This window comes from Nilaparvata lugens, chromosome 3, assembly GCF_014356525.2.
Source record: "Nilaparvata lugens isolate BPH chromosome 3, ASM1435652v1, whole genome shotgun sequence".
Classification (NCBI taxonomy): Eukaryota; Metazoa; Arthropoda; class Insecta; order Hemiptera; family Delphacidae; genus Nilaparvata; species Nilaparvata lugens.
In genome coordinates, this window is record NC_052506.1 from 54,228,384 (window position 1) to 54,248,138 (window position 19,755).

The following is a 19,755-nucleotide window of genomic DNA, read 5'->3' on the forward strand; positions in this document are numbered from 1 at the left end:
AACGATTCAATTTTAGTGAGTGATAATAGAACAAGGAATTTCTATATCTATGATGAAACCACTGGCCCATTTAACAGAGAAATAACAAGATTGGCTGAAAAAATAGTTGAAGTTCGACAATTATTACCTCAAGGCCCCAACAACTCACACCTGACTATCAAAAGAGTGATACGCATAGGAAAAAAGTCAAAAGAACACAATCTCTGCACAAATGTAGAAAAATTTTTGAATGTCTTATACTATTACTTGAAGTATAGAACTCTAGAAGCTTTCTCACAAGATGACGAAATAGCGAGCCTCAAAGATTTCCAACTCAATATGATACATAAATATTCACTCGATAACAAACCGTTAAACACAATGGAAAAGAAACCGGAAATAATTCACAAAATAGAAAATCTGATACATCTAATACAAGACCCTCAATCATATTTATCAAACAAACATCCTTCCAACTCCAAAATCACCGAAGCATGCAATCAAATAGATTCGGCTGTCCACATTAAAGCCATGTCAAATAAACGAAACATTATCATCCTTTTTGACACTGGATCAAATATATCATTAGCCAGAAAGCACTTGGTACAAGAAAATGTTATAATAGAAAAACCTGACATGATTTTGTACGCTGCAAATCAAAAAGAGATTCCATTCCTTGGAATTGCAGAAGTTAAATTCTCAATTCAAGAAAATCTCTTTTCTCAATTATTCTTCATAGTACAAGAGTTATCGACAGACATAATCTTAGGAAATCGATTTTTGGAAGAAAATAATGTTCTCATTGATTTCTCTTGTAAGAAAATTATTTTGAACAAAGATCTAACGATTCCCATGAGAACGAGTGAAGAGACAGTATCTCATTCCCATTCAGAAAGTCCAGTTTCTGTCGCGTATTCAGTTTACACGGAAAAAGATATTAGAATACAGCCTGCCGAATCATATCCTATTCCCTTGCTATTGTCTAATTTTCCAACAGACAATGAATTTAGGATTTTCAATCCTCAGCAAAGACAGCAAAGATACCTTGTGCAAAGATAGCGATGTTTGTTTCCAAGTAAGAACAATCGCGAAGCAAGGTTATCAAATTGACGTTTTCAACACGTCAGGTAAAACTTTGATTTTTTTCCAGTGGGCAATCACTCGGCAATCTCAGCGAGACAGCTTATACAGCGCAATTTTCGCCCATTGTTAATGAATCTGTTGTACCCAATACAGATTACAATGAATCTCAATCTATTCGGTTACCGACGGATGTAATAATAAAATCTCATGACTCTACTGAATTTTCAGTGAGAAACATCTGGAATGTACAAGAAAATGTGAGCTTGCATTTCACACCAAATGAGATGTATCTTAATAGAGAAAAAGTCAATTTCGCGATTCAGGAAGTCACGGAAACAGAAATAAAATTCATTGCCTACAATTTTTCACAAATAATGGTTTCTTTAAAAATCAGAGCATGCATTGGATACATAAGTATTCAAAGCTCAAATATTGAAGATATTAAGAAAAGTATTACAGAGAATACTATATCACAGGATCCTCTCGTTGAATCAGTATATAACATTCAAGAACAAAACAAAGAAAAGAAAAATATAGATATTATAATTTATGATACCGGTACTCAAAAGATTGATGTAAATCCCAACTTGAAGGAAACAGATTATAAAGATTTTGAAAAATTAATTACGAAATACACAGATGTATTTTCGAAGCATAAGTATGATATTCCGGTGTCAACTCTTGAACCAGTAACAATCAACCTCACAGATGATAATCCTATCTTTTCGCCTCCATATAAACTAGTTACTAAAGAAAGAGAAGAAATGGATGAAATCCTTAAAGGACTTTTAAAAGCAAACGTAATCGAAGAAACCAAATCGAATTATGCCTCACCCGCATTTATAGTGCATAACAAGAATAACAAGCCTCGTCTTGTGGTAAATGATAAAAAACTCAACAATGAGATTCTAAAAGATAGATATCCTCTTCCAAATTCTTCTACAATATTGGAAGCCTTAAGTTCTGCAAAATTCCTCTCAACCCTGGATTTAACTTCAGCCTTTTATTCCATGAGAATAGCTGAAAAGTCGAAACACCTCACAGCCTTTAATACACCTCTAGGACTTTTTAGTTTCAAATGCGCTCCTATGGGGTTGAATTTATCCCCAAACTCATTCATGAGAGGAATGACACACTTATTTTCAGACATCTTGTACAAATCCGTTCTTATTTACATTGACGATATCTATAGCATGTCTTCTACACTTGATGACCACAAGAAACATCTGGAAGAAGTGTTTAGAAGACTGAGAGCAGCAAATCTGAAATTAAACCCCGAAAAATCCAAAATTTGCTATAAATCATTGAAAATTTTTGGGCACATGGTATCAGACCAGGGAATTTCGCCACTTCCGGGAAATGTAGAGGCTATAAAAAATATGCCCAAACCTACCAATGTAACTGAAGTTAAAAGATTTCTTGGAGCTACATCGTTTTGCAGGAAATTCATTCCCTGTCTCTCCAAAAGAGCATACTTCCGGGAAATGTAGAGGCTATAAAAAATATGCCCAAACCTACCAATGTAACTGAAGTTAAAAGATTTCTTGGAGCTACATCGTTTTGCAGGAAATTCATTCCCTGTCTCTCCAAAAGAGCATACCCACTTACACAATTGACTCATAAAGACGCCAAATTTGAATGGCACGAGAGCCACCAAAAAGCGTTTGATGACTTGAAAAATTGTTTAATGACACAGCCAATACTATCCCACTTCTGTGATAACAAAGATACGTATGTTATTACGGATGCATGTTCCATAGGGATCGCTGCCTGCTTAGCACAGAAAGATACGGATGGTATAATAAAACCAGTAGCTTACGTATCTCGCAGACTTACTAACAATGAACAAAACTGGCCCGCCACTCACTTGGAAATGCTTGCCGTAACTTACAGTGTGAATCATTTTCGATCGCTAATCATTAACAAACATTTTCAAGTAATAACTGATCACGCAAGTCTTCAATATTACAAAAGCATACGAGAACCAAATTCACGCTTAGCGAAGTTAGCTGCGAAATTGGTACAATACGACTTTGAAATTGTATATAAGCCTGGAAAATCGTTACAATTAGTTGATGCCCTCTTCAGAGCGCCAATAGAAAAAACAATTGAAAAAGAATGGCAAAATATAAACAATATTTTGACTGTTAATATAGGATTACTGCAAAAACAGGATCCTTTCCTAAGTATGATATTCCGGTGTCAACTCTTGAACCAGTAACAATCAACCTCACAGATGATACTCCTATCTTTTCGCCTCCATATAAACTAGCTACTAAAGAAAGAGAAGAAATGGATGAAATCCTTAAAGGACTTTTAAAAGCAAACGTAATCGAAGAAACCAAATCGAATTATGCCTCACCCGCATTTATAGTGCATAACAAGAATAACAAGCCTCGTCTTGTGGTAAATTATAAAAAACTCAACAATAAGATTCTAAAAGATAGATATCCTCTTCCAAATCCTTCTACAATATTGGAAGCCTTAAGTTCTGCAAAATTCCTCTCAACCCTGGATTTAACTTCAGCCTTTTATTCCATGAGGATAGCTGAAAAGTCGAAACACCTCACAGCCTTTAATACACCTCTAGGACTTTTCAGCTTCAAATGCGCTCCTATGGGGTTGAATTTATCCCCAAACTCATCCATGAGAGGAATGACACACTTATTTTCAGACATCTTGTACAAATCCGTTCTTATTTACATTGACGATATCTATATCATGTCTTCTACACTTGATGACCACAAGAAACATCTGGAAGAAGTGTTTAGAAGACTGAGAGCAGCAAATCTGAAATTAAACCCCGAAAAATCCAAAATTTGCTATAAATCATTGAAAATTCTTGGGCACATGGTATCAGACCAGGGAATTTCGCCACTTCCGGAAAATGTAGAGGCTATAAAAAATATGCCCAAACCTACCAATGTAACTGAAGTTAAAAGATTTCTTGGAGCTACATCGTTTTGCAGGAAATTCATTCCCTGTCTCTCCAAAAGAGCATACCCTCTTACACAATTGACTCATAAAGACGCCAAATTTGAATGGCACGAGAGCCACCAAAAAGCGTTTGATGACTTGAAAAATTGTTTAATGACACAGCCAATACTATCCCACTTCTGTGATAACAAAGATACGTATGTTATTACGGATGCATGTTCCATAGGGATCGCTGCCTGCTTAGCACAGAAAGATACGGATGGTATAATAAAACCAGTAGCTTACGTATCTCGCAGACTTACTAACAATGAACAAAACTGGCCCGCTACTCACTTGGAAATGCTTGCCGTAACTTACAGTGTGAATCATTTTCGATCGCTAATCATTAACAAACATTTTCAAGTAATAACTGATCACGCAAGTCTTCAATATTACAAAAGCATACGAGAACCAAATTCACGCTTAGCGAAGTTAGCTGCGAAATTGGTACAATACGACTTTGAAATTGTATATAAGCCTGGAAAATCGTTACAATTAGTTGATGCCCTCTTCAGAGCGCCAATAGAAAAAACAATTGAAAAAGAATGGCAAAATATAAACAATATTTTGACTGTTAATATAGGATTACTGCAAAAACAGGATCCTTTCCTGAGTAAGATATACCAATTTGATCTAGATAAAGCAGATAAAATAATTGCGCGAAAATCACGCAACTATACCCTACGCGATGATATTCTCTTTTATAAAGAGCAAACTAAAACAAGGCTGCAATACCTCTTGGCAGTACCAGGTAGTGCTATTCAGCAAATACTAAAGCAATATCATGATGATATAAATTATGGTGCTCACCTTGGGATTGATAAGACCTTGTCGAAAATAAAATACAAGTGCTACTGGCCATCCATGCGCCAAGATGTAATAGACTATGTTAAATCTTGCACAACTTGTCAAATCTCCAAAACGAGCAGAGAAAAGCCAGTAGGGCTACTGCGCCCAATAGCAATCACGGATCAACCCCTAAGCACCGTCTGTATTGATGCGGTAGGGCCCTTATCGCTATCGGGTGGCAGATATAAATATATTTTTGTGGCACTAGACCGCACAACACGGTTTGCGTATTGCGAACCAACTACTGCGATAGACGCTAAACATACAGCAACTTTTATTTTGAATTTCGCCTCTTTGTATGGTCTACCCAGAACTATTCATACCGACAATGGTACAAATTTCAAAGCCGAACTTATCAAAGAGATGTGTTTATCACTTGGAGTTTCCCAAAAATTTGGATCAAGTTACATGCCCACAACTCAGGGAGTAACAGAACGTTATAATGCCACGCTTGTTACAATGCTAAGGTGTTATTCGAACATTAAACAAAATAACTGGCATTCCAATATTCGTCACGTCTGTTTTGCTTATAATATTTCAAAGCAAAGTTCTCTGGGTTATTCTTCTTTCTACCTACTCCACGGTTTCCATCCACTAAGCCCATTAGGCATAGCCTTCCTGCCGAGTGCAATCAAGCAAGACAGGATGCATGTCCTCAATGAGCTAGTGGCAATCAGAAAAAGTTTGCCTGAAATTATGAGTAAGGTTCAGGAGAAACAAAAAGAAACCCATGACAAGAAATACAGAGACTTGAGTATCCAACCAGGAACAAATGTTCTAGTTGCCTACCCTCAAGCACAATCAGACTCCTGTAAAAAATTGAATCACCCTTACCGTGGACCTTTCAAAGTCACGAAAAGATTGTCTCCTCAGAACTTCGAAATAATTAACTCGAGGCGTGGACAACCGTTCCACGAAATTGTACATATCAACAGGTTGTAGCCCTACTATGAAAGAGACAACTTTGATAGAAATGAAGATTAAAATGTTTAATAATTATGTGATATTCCGTTGTACATTTTATTGAAGAATAAAATTAGATCTAAATAATAATATATTGTAAATTTCGTCAACAGATTAAGAACTTTTCTACTAAGCAGTAACGGGGCGCCAACCTGCTGCAACAGATAAGCGACTACACTGCGCCTCCTTCCCAAACTGCAGATCGAGTAGGACTTGGATTACGAGACCAAGCCACTACAGAATCACGGATCGGCGACTACGTGAACGACAAGTCGCCAGAGAGCCGGCGATCGAGTAGCACTTGGACTACGAAACTAAGCGACTTCAAAAATTACACGGATCAGCGACTACGTGAATGACGACGAATCGCCTGAGCTGACGAACGAATAGGACTTGGACAGCGAAACCAAGCTACTCCAAACCCGAGAGACCCGTGCGATCAGCGACTACGCGAACGACGAGCCGGTGAACGAGCGGTCAACGCAACAATCACACAAGTAAATTTAGTATAAGTATGTTTAAGTATTAATTAATTTCATTTTTATCTTTTTTTTAGTTTTATCTTAGCCTAAATATTGTAAGTTAATTTTATTAAGTTATATTTAATTTTTTTTAACATTGAATGGTATATTCATGATTATTGACTGGACATTTTTTGTATATAATAATTATTATTATTTATATGCAAGTAATAATGAGTGAATAATATATGCATGTATTGATGAGTGATAGTGAATTTCACTATTGGAATTAGCTAGTGTATGTTACATTAGAATCTTTCCAAGTAGAAATTAATTTTTAGAAACCCAACAAATAGGACAAATTTTAAATTAGAAAAAAAATATTATGGCTGTATATGTTTCAAATTACAGTGGCGAATCTTCAATAACAATAATAAATTAATTAAATTGAATTAAAAATAAATAGTAATTCTAGATGCAGAACAAATAATCAATATAAACTTATCATAAATAGCTTATTATCAACTTTGAGAAGCCAGACCCCATCGCTCAGTCATGTTTCCTCATACCCTTTCCCTAATGTCTTTGATAATATTGTTCATGGAAACGGCAGCTGTCAAAGTGTTTCCAGGAGTTATTCTCCAACCAATCCCTCATGTACACGTTTATCAAGCTTCTGTGCCACTCCGCTACAAAATGAACTTTCCAACGGCGCAGATGACTCTACTTCAAGCAGATAAAGTCTTTCTACCGAAATGTTTATACGCTGATTGCTCTATCGCAAATATTATAGAGCAATTATATAATTCAACAAATGACATCATCAAACATGAGCACTCTCTACACCAATAAACCACAGACATCAACTACACAATCTAATCGTTCTACAAGGTCCATCGATGCAATAGGAAACTTCTTGCAATTTTGCTGCGGTACCGCAACAGACGGGGAGCTTCATGGACTTGAATTCAACGAACAGCACCTGACAGACCACCTCAACGCATTCAAAAGTATTGTGAAAGAGGACCACCAAGATTTAATCAAAGTGACGGCGGAATTGAACTCCTTCACAAAAGACATCTCCAACCAGTTCCACACAGCATATCTTCAACTCCAAAACAAAATGAGTTCCAAATTAGAAGCAGATGAATCACTCTACAATCTAATAATCGGCTACACTTTCCACCTCTACTCCGACTTATATATCCTGACTCGAAGAAATTTCATCACATCAATTAAAGAGAGGTGTCAACAGAAATTACTCCCTTCAAACGTCATCAAACCTGAATTGTTGAAGAAAGACCTCTTACAATTACAAAGGAATATGGATTCAACAAATCAACGTATAGCAGTTAACATAGAAGATTATCATCAGTTCTACCACCTACCAATAACGACATGTAAAATAACAGAGGATGTGACAATCACACTGAAAGTTCCATTCATCACAAAAACATCTAACTTCACATTATTCAAAAACATTCCAACCCCGCTATTCTGGAAAAATCAATCATGTTGGCTACCCAGAGATGAAATGATAATAGCGAAAAGCGAAGACACAATTCAAGTTCTAACTGGGAAGCAATTGGAGCTTTGTCCAGTACAAACAACAACGCTTTGCTATCTACCTAGACAACAACATTCGGGAAAATTATCATCAAAGTGTACAGAACATTTAGTAGCGTCATCAACTCTTCAGCAGCTACAACAGTTCTGTGTGTTCTCCTGCATAAGCAGCACAGATAATAGTGAGATTACAGAAGTATCGCCGACAGAGTTCTATGTAACAAACAACCAGCCAGGAACCACAATCAAATATGAAGAAGGGGAAGATCACATATTATCTACAAATCTTCCAGGAACTCTACATATATCTATCCCGTGCAGCTGTGAGCTACAGTACAAAAATAAGACATTAATTAGAACAACCTTTCCTTGTGACTCCCGTGCACCAATCATTCCCAAAATCCAACATTTTTTACCTCTTCACTGGCTAAATATTAAATCACTAAAAATATATTCCTTCCAGCCCCATAACAATCCGCATTTTGATAATTTCTCAGATATTTTAAAAGATGACTGGAATGTTACTGTACCAACTCTGTTTATTCATAATAATATAGCTCCAGATTTATTCGAAAAAGTAACACTACCAAACAGTTGGCATGATATTTTTAATTCCACTTCCATGGCATTCTATTTTATTTATGCTTGGTTAGGAATAATCACTTTGGCATTATTATACTTGTTACTGAAGATTCACATGCTACTGATTATCCAAAAATCTCAACAGAAGCCCGCCATTCAAATGGTGGAGTTGAAGGATTGAAATTATGTATAACTTTCACAATCAACACCACAAGATTGATTAATTAAAATAAAATCGCTTTTTTCATTTTTAATAAAAATTGTTAAGGATTTTTGTCTCATTTGATTTGATTGATTTATTACATAATTATTCGTACTATAAATGTGAACTTATATCTATATTAGACTATTCTTGTATTTTTATGTACACACAATACATTGCCATGTTTATTTATACGTATTTCTCTACAAAGAGGATTCCTTTCAATCAAGAATAAATATTTTTTAGGAACTTTTATTATATATGTAATGAAGTTTAATTTAAAGTTGTATTATCGAATATTATTCTATACATAATTGATCAAATATCATTCACTGACCCATATTTTTCATTTTTTATCATAAAATGTGTTTACTCAATAATTATCTGATAGGAAGATTGTAATTAAGGATAAATATTTCGTGTAAAATATGATTGAATTTCCATTATTAATATAGTTGAATTATTATCAATCGATATTATTGATTACTATATTATAATTAAAAAAAGTATTATTATTGAATTATAATAATTAATGAAACTTATTAGTATATTATCAACACTGCATTAATCATGAATTCTAATGGAATTTATTAGTATAGAATCATTTTTCAATTTTATTATTGTAAATGAGCAAGGATTGGATGTAATCTTTTGGACTACCAAGATGAATATTACAATGAATAATTTCCAATTAAAATAAATAAGACCTTTTCACCTATTGGAAATGGGAAATAAATTCTCTTTATCATGTAGGTAGTCAATTGTTATTACAAGAACTATTACTACATAGGTTATGGGAAATGTATAATAAGTTTACTCAATTGGTATCAATGTTATATATTTTAGGAAGTTCTACTCTGAATATTTAATAATTATCTTTTATTACTGAAAATGGCGATTGTTGCATACAAAGTCATTTATTAAAAATAAGTGACTTTATGTTACAGTTTTAATAAGGGTAAATGGATAAAATGATTTCATAGGGGAATTGAGTAGATAGACCTATTAGGGGAACTTAAAGAAAGGTTATAGTTTTGGGATTACTAGACAAATTTTCTTGGATTAATAGGAGATTAAAAAAAGTTCTGGATACTTAAAAATATTATTGTATGATTCTTGACTATGTGCCACTTATCAGAGCTATTAGACTTAGGGATCAATGGAAATTTGTTTTTAATCATTTAATATATTATAAAATGAATTACACTGTATAAGGTTAACATAATTATGTGTTTAAGGATATTTCTACTCTATATACTGTATATTTTAGGAAATAATTTTAAATCATACTTGATAATTATTGTCTTTGTCACAGTTCCTGAAGGGAACCTCAAAGAGTTTGATAATTATTTTTTAAAGTAAAAACATTTTGTAGCAAGCCCATTGAGTCAAGAATGGACAGCCAGGGTCGGCTGTCACAGTGGAGGAGGGGGAGATGTCATGAACCACAAGGTTTGACATACCCCCAAACATCAGTTCCTTCTTTAAGAAGATAAATAATTTTTTCCAACTTTAAAAACTAAAAGCTGATCAGACAGTTTTAAAAGACAGACTAAAAACGCTGAGGAGAGGTAGAAGTGGGGCTAGCATTCTAGTCTCCCCTACAGCCAGCTAGTAGAAAAAGCTTTCCACTTTCCTTCTGAATAATTTCACACACTTTTTGATCGCCTACCTCCTGAGACAGACCGAGCTGCCCCGTGGCTGGACATCCCCATGGCAACTTAGGATGGACATCAACTGTATAACGGTATCGTTCCACATTCAATTTTTTTTAAATTGATTAAATGCTCAAAATTTCATAACCCTCCTTAATTGTTCTGTATTAGAATAGTTGTAGCATAACTAATTTTATAAAACCAAAATATGTTAAAATTCACATTTAAATCAAACAGAAATTTCTTCTTTTAAATAAAATAAATCTGACTCCTGAAAAAAAATGTTTTTCTTTCAAATTCCAAAAAATATCTAGTTGATAATATTAAAAAAAAAACAACGGCTTTTGCTCTACCATCAAATGCTACGCAACAACAATTTACAGTGTTCCCGTCTGGGAACTGGTGAATCGCCCCCTTTTATTACTCTTACCAAACAGGTCACCAATCATTCATTACAAATGATGGATACCACTGTTCAATCAATTTAATGTTACACTTGCAATGCTCTATAACCGCTGAAACCATATATGCATGCATGCTATCATTCACTAACTTATTGACTTGGACTCTATTATTTGTGTAGGTGTTCTTATTTTTTGACGTGAACTTACACATCTAATACATGCTCATGGATCAAGAAAGATATAATATATCTATCTTAGTGAAGAGCCTCGATGACAGGAACTTCAGGGAAAGAATCAAGAACTGGTTAATAACGTCACCATTCTACTATATGAAGGAATACTTTGAGACCAAAAGAAACACCATCTGAACCGTAAGCAACAAATGTGATACTTTTAGGCTAGGCACACAACAGTTAGTAAAGACAAGACAAGACATGATCAGACACAATACTTCCCATAGTTGCTTATGACGCAACACACACTGATAAGTCATTGCAATTAGACATGTCTTCATAAGCAACTATGTGAAGTATTGTGACTGAACGTGTCTGATCATGTGTTGTCTTGTCTTGACTAACTGGTGTGTGCCTAGCCTTACAGACAAGGCCATCTTGATCAAATTTGAAAAATAATCTATTTTAGAATGTTTAAACAGTTAAAAAACATGATAAGTGTTTATTTAGCCGTAACGTCAACCCCTACAACGACCAAATCAGGTCCACTGCAGACACAGTCAATCCAGATCTCTGGTCATGACTAAGGAAGGAAGTATGAAGTGAGTAAGTTAAGTAAAGTTGATGTTTAATTATTGTATTATTTAATAGCAATTCGTTTAAATAAGAACAATAAATTTTATTGTAGAAGTTAGAGGTCCAAAAGTTCCAGTAGAAAACTTCATTTATACAGGTTATTTTCTAAACTCGATCTGAAACTCTTACAAGATCTGAAACAGATATTACAAAATTCAGTTAGTAGAGTACGATATAGAAATATAAGTGTCAGTTACACAGAGGTCAATACACAAAAAAGGCTTTACATATAACTACCCAACTTCAATATCACATTTTGAGGACATCTTGATACAGCTATCCAATAAAGATGGCTGTGTTTTTGTACAGTCTATGGCAAAATGGAGTCAAATATAGAGAATTGGCAACCCTGTTATACCATCTTTCTTCACTGCCATTTTAACGTGGACCTCACTATAATAAAACATCTATTAATATTATAAACTAAGTAATTGCAAGTACAATCACAATTAGTAAGTACAAGCAAGGCGATAGGAAATACACTATTAACGTACGCATTACGCGTTATCACGTATGAAATAATGAACTGATCAACTTGCAACTTCACATAAAGATTCTTAATTTACCAAGGATGGATATAGGCTTATTCTCATTGCTATTAAATTTATTTTTAATCAATTATTACAATAAATCTTTTCAATTAGTGATTCAAAGTTTACACAACACTAAAAGCCCAACTAAACATAGCTAGGTAACCCGTGCTTTGCATTAGGGTAAATGGTGTTGTAAAATGAATGATTAAATAAATAAATAAAATGCAATCTCCTTATGTCCAGTCATTTTGTCAAAATTACGTGGGTTGAAAATTAGAGTTGAAAATTCTCAGCAAAAAAGTAGTTTGGTCTCGAACCCGCAACCTTTCATTCATGAATCTCGCGTGTTACCAATAAATTATGCTAAGGAATCACTTGGAGAAAGCTCTGTTTAGTTGGGCTTTTAGTGTTGTGTAAACTTTGATCATCAATTGAATAGATTTGTTGTAATAATTGATTAAAAATTAATTCAATAGCAATAAGAAATTAAGAATAAGCCTATATCCATCCTCGGTAAATTAAGGCTGTGCAAAGGCTAAAAATAAACTTTCTACTGGTGATATTTTTCAAAGTTTTTCGATTTGTATATCATCAAGCTATCAAAATAAAAAAGTTTTTAATGTTTTGCTCTTTTAGGGCTTATAACTATCCAACAATGCATCGTAAAAATTGATGCTTATCGTAGGTTTGTAGAGCATTGAATTCTCTTTGAAATAATGTATTATTTCACTATTCCAAGTTTTCTTTTCATTGTTATAGCAGCTTCAATGTAGGGGATGAAATTTTCATTGCTGCAACAATTGATCGTTTGACAATGACATTTGAGGGGGTGTCTGTGAAACAATTTTAGACTTTGCAGCTTAATTTGGACTAGTTAGTAGGTGGACATAACAAAAGTGCGCATCTTTATCCCCTCTGTTGAAGGTGTGGAACCGATAAGTTGACACTTGAAGCAATGAAAATTTCACCCCCTACATTGAAGCTGCTATTAATAACAATGAAAGGAAAACTTGGAATAGTGACATAATACATCATTTCAAAGAGAATTCAATGCTCTACAAACCTACGATAAGCATAAGTTTTTTACGATGCATTGTTGGAGAGTTATAAGGCCTGAAAAAGCAAAAAAATTGTATAAAAACCTGTTATTTCAACAATTACTCACCTTCAAGAGCGAATATCTCGGTAACTGTTGGGAGTAACACAAAATACCACTGAACAAAAAGTGTAGAGAATTTATTAAGCTTAATTTTTGAATAGTTAGTTTTGTCAGTTGAACGCATTGTTCTCAAGATATGAACGTGGGAGCAAAACGCTGAGAAATGCAACATTTAAACCACCCTCATCCCCTTAGCACATGAGTTAGGAATGGGAACTTTAGTTCCTCTCCTAACTAGACTTAACAAAGCTGCAAAGTCAAAAATTGTGTTTAAACATCCCCTCCAAATTCCTTTTAGTCCAGTCAACGAAAGATTATAGAGGGAAAAGTTTGGAACACAATTTTCAACTCCACAGCTTTTTCAACATATCAAAAGTCCTCACCACTACCCCCTGTGCTAAAGGGAAACTAAAGGGAAACTGTGCTAAAGGGACTTTTATCAACATATCAAAAGTCCTCACCACTACCCCCTGTGCTAAAGGGGTGGGGGTGGTTAGAAATTACCATTTTTTCATTTATTGCATATATCTCGGGAAATATGCATCTTATGAACATTTGTATTCTGTGCAAAATTGAAGCTGACAAAATTACCAACAAGTTCTGTCATCTACATTTTTCCATATCTCTCATAGTTTCTGAGATATCCGCTCTTGAAGGTGAGACAATTGTTTGAAAAAAAAAAACACTTCTGCCTCCAATTTTTTCATCTTTTCGGCCTTATAATTTTTGAACGATGGATGAAAAAAAAATCCGTGCTGATTATGAGCTGATAGAGCATCAGATTATCTCAAATGGGGTTATTGGTGTCTAATTGAATTAAGATTATTATTTTATCTCTCTGTTTAATTTTGCTGCTGCATAAATATGAAATTCTTCTTTAACATTCATTTTTCCACTTTTATTACCATAATTTAGAATTTATATCTGTGGAATTATGGCCTGAATCTATCAAGTGTTCAACAAATGCCGACTTTTGTGTATAATTTTTGATTTTAGTGCTTGGATGTGCTCTGGAAACCTTAAATGAAAATTTACCCGCCTGCCTGATATAAAATTTGTAGAAATCACTACATTTAAGTTCATAGATTCCAGACACTCGGCCGTACATCGGTACAGTCACTGTCAAAAGTAAGAATAATATATTTCAGGCAAACTGACAACATTGCAAATCTAGAAAAGGATAGCGCTATCTGCTTTGTCCAATGATAGCAACACTACTGTCAATCAAATACTGCCATTATAACGTGCACTTCACTATAATACTATACACATATAACAATAATCCACGTTATAATGGAATAAATAAATAAATAATGTCAGTGGAGAAGATAGGACAGCAGCGTTGTCGATTCTCTGATTGCAACTACCCTTAATATTTGATAGCCGATATCAGATATACCGGTCTGATATAATATATATTGTTCATTCTTGTTAAAAATATTAATAATAATAAAATCTATTTTACTCGTCAAGTAGGCTAAATATATTTTTTTAGTCAAATAAAATTAAAATAATATATTTTCAACTATATATTTTCAATTATATTTCTACATTGTTGAAAACCAATTTGGCAACGTTGCGGAGCTAGGAAAGGATAGCGCTATTTGCTTTGTCTAATGACAGACAAGGATAGCAACATAAATGTTAATCCAGTGCTGACTTTATAAAGGTGCGTATAGACTATCGCTCTGCTCCACAATCGAACGTCACTAGAGCAGATCGATTGATGATCGACCGCGGAGCAAGAGTGGAGAAGAGCGAGAAGAGCTAACATCTCCCGAAACGTTCATGATCGGTGCGACTGCGGAGTGATGGTGGAACGAGGGCGGAGCGTGCGCGGAGCGGGTTGGAGGCGCGTATATCTGTACGCACCTCAACGTGGACCTCACTATAGTCACAAATGGCAGATTTCCATCTTACCGATTGTCAGCCGACATCTGAGTCACGACACCCAGAATCTCCTCCGTTTGCTAATTCTCACCAACAGCTGATTATCAACCATTCGGAGGACATTCTGGGTTTCAGCCAACAATAGGTAAGTGTGAACGAACACTCGATGTTCGTTTGTTCGTTCAATGAAGTGTATCAGAAACGAGCTTGGCTGTTTCCTTATCTAGTCACCTAGCCTAAATTTCCTTGGTGATTCACCACATTTATAATTTATTCATGTCATCAATACAATTGGGAACAAGCAACGAACAGAGTCAAAGACTTCTAGGTTAAGTGATTAAGGTTAGGGTATTTTCTACTATTATTGCTACTACTTTAAATTAAAATGTTCCACCAACAATGTTATTTTCTTACTTTAAATCGTCGAAATGGAGGCTATGTAACTTATAACATTTCTTCAGAGATTTCAAGAACTGTATCATAGAATGATTTTAGAGACCTTGGTGACAAGGCCGGCAGCTATAGTGGTGCCGGCACTCCTGAGCATGAGCCGACCGAGCTCCTTGATGTTGCGATAGAGTTCAACGCAGATCGGCCGCGACGTCTCGATGATGACAAGTGCGGTGGTGTTTCGTAGCAGACAGCGCGGCCGCCGCTTCACCACCTCGCCTGAGCTCTTGTGCAACTGAGCCACCAGCTTCACTATCACGGCCGGCTCCACCAGTGACTGCTGGTGTAACACCACCTTCACAACATTATGCGATACAACACAAACTCTGATCAAATATAGCAATAATTAAACAATGATACTTTTAGTATTGGTTGGATGGATGGGAAGCATTTGTACCTAGTGGTTGTTATAAGAAATACTGGAAGTTTAAAGAGTACCTCTCACTCAAACACTATAGAGCAGCTATAAGACTCGTTACTACAATGATTAATAGTGAGTGACTGCAGAAATAATTCTTTACTTTACAGTTGTTGTTTCTGTTATACTGGATTATTTACATGGATTTTATAATTGAAAGAATGTATGATTCCATGCATATATTAATAATTGAAGAAATCTTGATGACTTATGATGAGAGTTGATCTCGCTTGGTACAATGGAGCATGTGGATTTTATTATTTTATTATTATTCTAATGTCTGCTGTCAGCATAACGTGGTTTGAGTTGGGAAAGATCTTGTTCATTCAGGCTTCAATAATTATCGTGAAGTACTCTCTCAGATGACATGAAATGTTTCATCACTAAAAAAGCATTTTTATTTATAAAATGAACAATTGCAAGAAATAAAAATTAACTGGTGACAGGTGGAAATGTATGATTTTGAGATAAATCACAATGTGGTTTAGGGAGAGATTGAGCATTTTTCTGAATTGTCACCAGCACCTATGCAGTGGTAGATTTTTTAATCCTGAGTAAATAGAATACATGTAAGCCTATACTAATTACAATGGTTTTACCCAAGGTACCTAGAATAGCAATGTATTCTAGGTACATTGGTTTCACCTGATGTTTGTCTAAGACAAAAATATCATGCAAAGGCATAATTATTTCACAAGAAGTATTTTCGATTCACTTACAGGGAATCCAGAAGTGATTGGGACGGTTATGTTGAAAATGACGATTCTTGCTTCGATTTTACAAGTGACGGGGGCCGGCAGGAGGGGGTCACTCAAAATGTAACCGATCGCCATGTTCTGCTGATCGATGTTCGACAGGGTCACGTTCACATAATCGCCAGCAAACGCTGATTGCACCGACACGTCATCAATGTAGAGAGCTGCAACAAACATGAATCCCGCATTACTAAATCGCCGTTAATGTATTGAAAAGTGATAATTATATGATAGTTTTGCGCCATAAAGCAAAAAAGTGATATGGGCAAACTCGAAAAACCAATATACAGTGGTAAGAGTCAAAAATTCAAAACAATAACTGTGTATATAACAATCACTGTCAGAAACTAAAAAATAAAATATGAGATAAAAATCATGTAATTATAACACACTATTTGCACGATTCCACACTACTACTAAAATGGATGAAAATTCTTCAGCTTTATATAAGTTATTTAAAATAATATTTACAGTTTTTTATACTTGGCGATGCTCTATAATACACGGTTTTCTTTTAAACACATGATACTATTACAATACAACTTCTATTTCACAGTAATTATTGAGAGCTTCTTACTTTTTGCATCGTAAAAACACATCGACAATGATCTTTTCACTAAATGAAAGAAAATCATATCTTGTTGATTTATTCTTAGGTTCACCACTTCATTAGAAGATGCTCTCATTGTGGAATAGAAAGTAATATAAATAGAATCGATTGATTATAAGAATCATCCAATATTTTTTGTAGAAAATGTGCGGAACAGACATCATACCTTTGACGGTACCAGTTTCATTGAGCGGTTGAACCAGAAGTTTGTCACCTTGTTGTACCATACCGGTTTCAACTCTGCCAGACACACAGAACCCGGATCCGGTGCCTTTGAAAATATCATTAATGGAGAGCCTGAAAGGTTTGGAGACTGGTCGCTCAGGGCACTTGAATCTGTCTGAAACAGTAAATAAGTAATTCTACGAAATAATTTTGTATAAAATTTCTAAGTATTTTGTAGAAAATTTCTCTTGTTTCGAATATATTATCTTGATCATTTATTTTTGAGAACCTTTGTAACATATTAATGCATTGTCCCTAGATCTAAAACTTACATTGAATTTTGTTTTTGGAAATGTTTTTCTGATAGCATTGTTTATTTTTGCACTATAAGGTAGGCTATGAAAATAAATTCTCTTTCATTTTTGGCATTACCTTGTTGATTCTCATTTTGTTTCTTCTCAATTAGCAATTCTATCATTTTTTCAATCATTTTTGTTTCATAATAGTTTGTTACTGCCAAGTGTTTTATAATTGAAAAATAAATTAATATGATAAATAATTGAAAATTAATTTAAATGATAGGAGAACACCCGTGGGAGTTGCTGGTCTCCAAGCGGGCGCCTCCCCAGGTGTCGGATAGGGGGATGCCTCCTAGATAGGGGGTACCGGGGAAATCAAATACCCCGGGCGGACCAAAACCAGCAACAAAACTGCTGCCTTGCAGATGGAGTTCAATAGAACCTCAAAGGCTCCTCCTTTCATGTCTTCTTCTCCTTCTTCCCCATGTTCAGTTTAATATCGTATCGTCTTCTCTTCTCCTCCCAGAACTGTACTTCTCCTTCTACCTACAAGTAACCTACAACCTTCGATAATTAACTTCTTACCATAAAACTAACAGGAAATTGGCTGCTGCCTTGTAGTTCGGCATTGGTTTGTCAAAGGCTAAGGAAGAATACCTGAAAAATTACCTGGTCCTCCAGGTTAGGGGTTCAGCGGGGGGGGGGCCAACAACCCCTCAGCACAAAATAAAAATAAAGTTACGAAACCTCAAAGTGAGCCTCGGATTGGATCGGACTTACGGAATAAAAGATATGGTAGCCAAAAGAAAAAACGACTGGAAGTGGATTTGAGAATGTTCACATGGAATGATAGAACATTGTACCGTGGTGGAGCAATGCAATTTCTGATGGAAGTCATGGATGATTACAGAGCAGATATAACAGCTATTCAGGAAATAAGATGGACGGGACATGGAATGCTGAGGAAGGGCAATTATGATCTGTACTACAGCTGTAACGAGAAGGAGCACACTTTTGGAGTGGGGTTCCTGGTTGGAAAGAGGTTGAAGAATCTTGTATTGGATTTCAGAGCACTCAGCAGCAAGTTATGTGTTTTGAGATTTAGAGGGAGGTTTTTCAACGTTAGCATAATCAATGCTTATGCACCAACAGATGAGAAAACTGATGATGAAAAAGATGATTTCTATGACCTACTGGAGAGAGCCTATGATGCATGTCCTGCACATGATATCAAGATTATTTTAGGTGACATGAATGCTAAAGTGGGACAAGAAAGGATCAATAGCAGAGTGATTGGAAAGAATAGCCTGCATACCGAAAGCAATGAGAATGGCATGAGATTGATTAATTTTGCTGCATCTAAAAGGATGGTTATAGGAAGCACACTTCATCCCCATAAAGACATTCACAAAGCTACATGGGTCTCTCCCAATGGTGAGACCGCAAACCAAATTGACCATGTATTGATTGATGGACGGCAGCTCTCCAACTTGATCAGTGTAAGGACCTACAAGGGAGCAAACATCGACTCTGACCATTATCTTGTTGGTGCTGTGGTGAGAGCACGCATCTCAAGAGTGAGGACAATGAGAAGATCCCCAGTGATCAAATACAATACTGCATCGCTAAGAGATCAGAATATAGCAGAGCGATTTCAAGAAAGGCGAAGAAGGTACTGAAGATGTTGGATGTGATAAGTGGGAAAATGTGTAAAGGTACTGGGGTGTGTAGCAAATGAGATCCTTGGAAGAGTGGCCAGGCAAAGAGTAGATACTTGATTTGATGAGAAATGTCGTGACATCTCAAATAAGAAAAATGAATCCTATAAAATTCTACAGCAGCGTAGAACAAGGAATGCTGCAGAGAGTTATCGTGATCTACGCAGAGAAGAAAAGAAGATGCACAGAAGAAAAAAGTGAGAATTTGAAAATAATAAATTCGATTGTT

At 35.3% G+C, this 19,755-nt stretch overlaps 1 protein-coding gene across 3 annotated transcripts in view; it reads right to left on the reverse strand.

Annotated features, from left to right (window-relative positions):
• Positions 1-11,514: 11,514 nt before the first annotated feature.
• LOC111058657 (HBS1-like protein) overlaps positions 11,515-19,755 on the reverse strand; it is a 55,543-nt gene continuing 47,302 nt past the window's right edge. For 2 of the 3 annotated variants that reach the window (XR_005570800.1, XR_005570801.1), the window contains exons 8-11: positions 17,511-17,684; positions 16,699-16,898; positions 15,526-15,856; positions 11,515-11,663 (exon numbers count right to left, since the gene is read on the reverse strand). Coding sequence is in view for 1 of the 3 variants with exons in the window: in XM_039424031.1 (XP_039279965.1) it covers positions 11,655-11,663; positions 15,611-15,856; positions 16,699-16,898; positions 17,511-17,684 (629 nt within the window). In the remaining 2 variants the exon portion in view is untranslated. The remainder of the gene's footprint in view (positions 11,664-15,525; positions 15,857-16,698; positions 16,899-17,510; positions 17,685-19,755) is intronic. The other variant, XM_039424031.1, reaches the window with a different exon arrangement.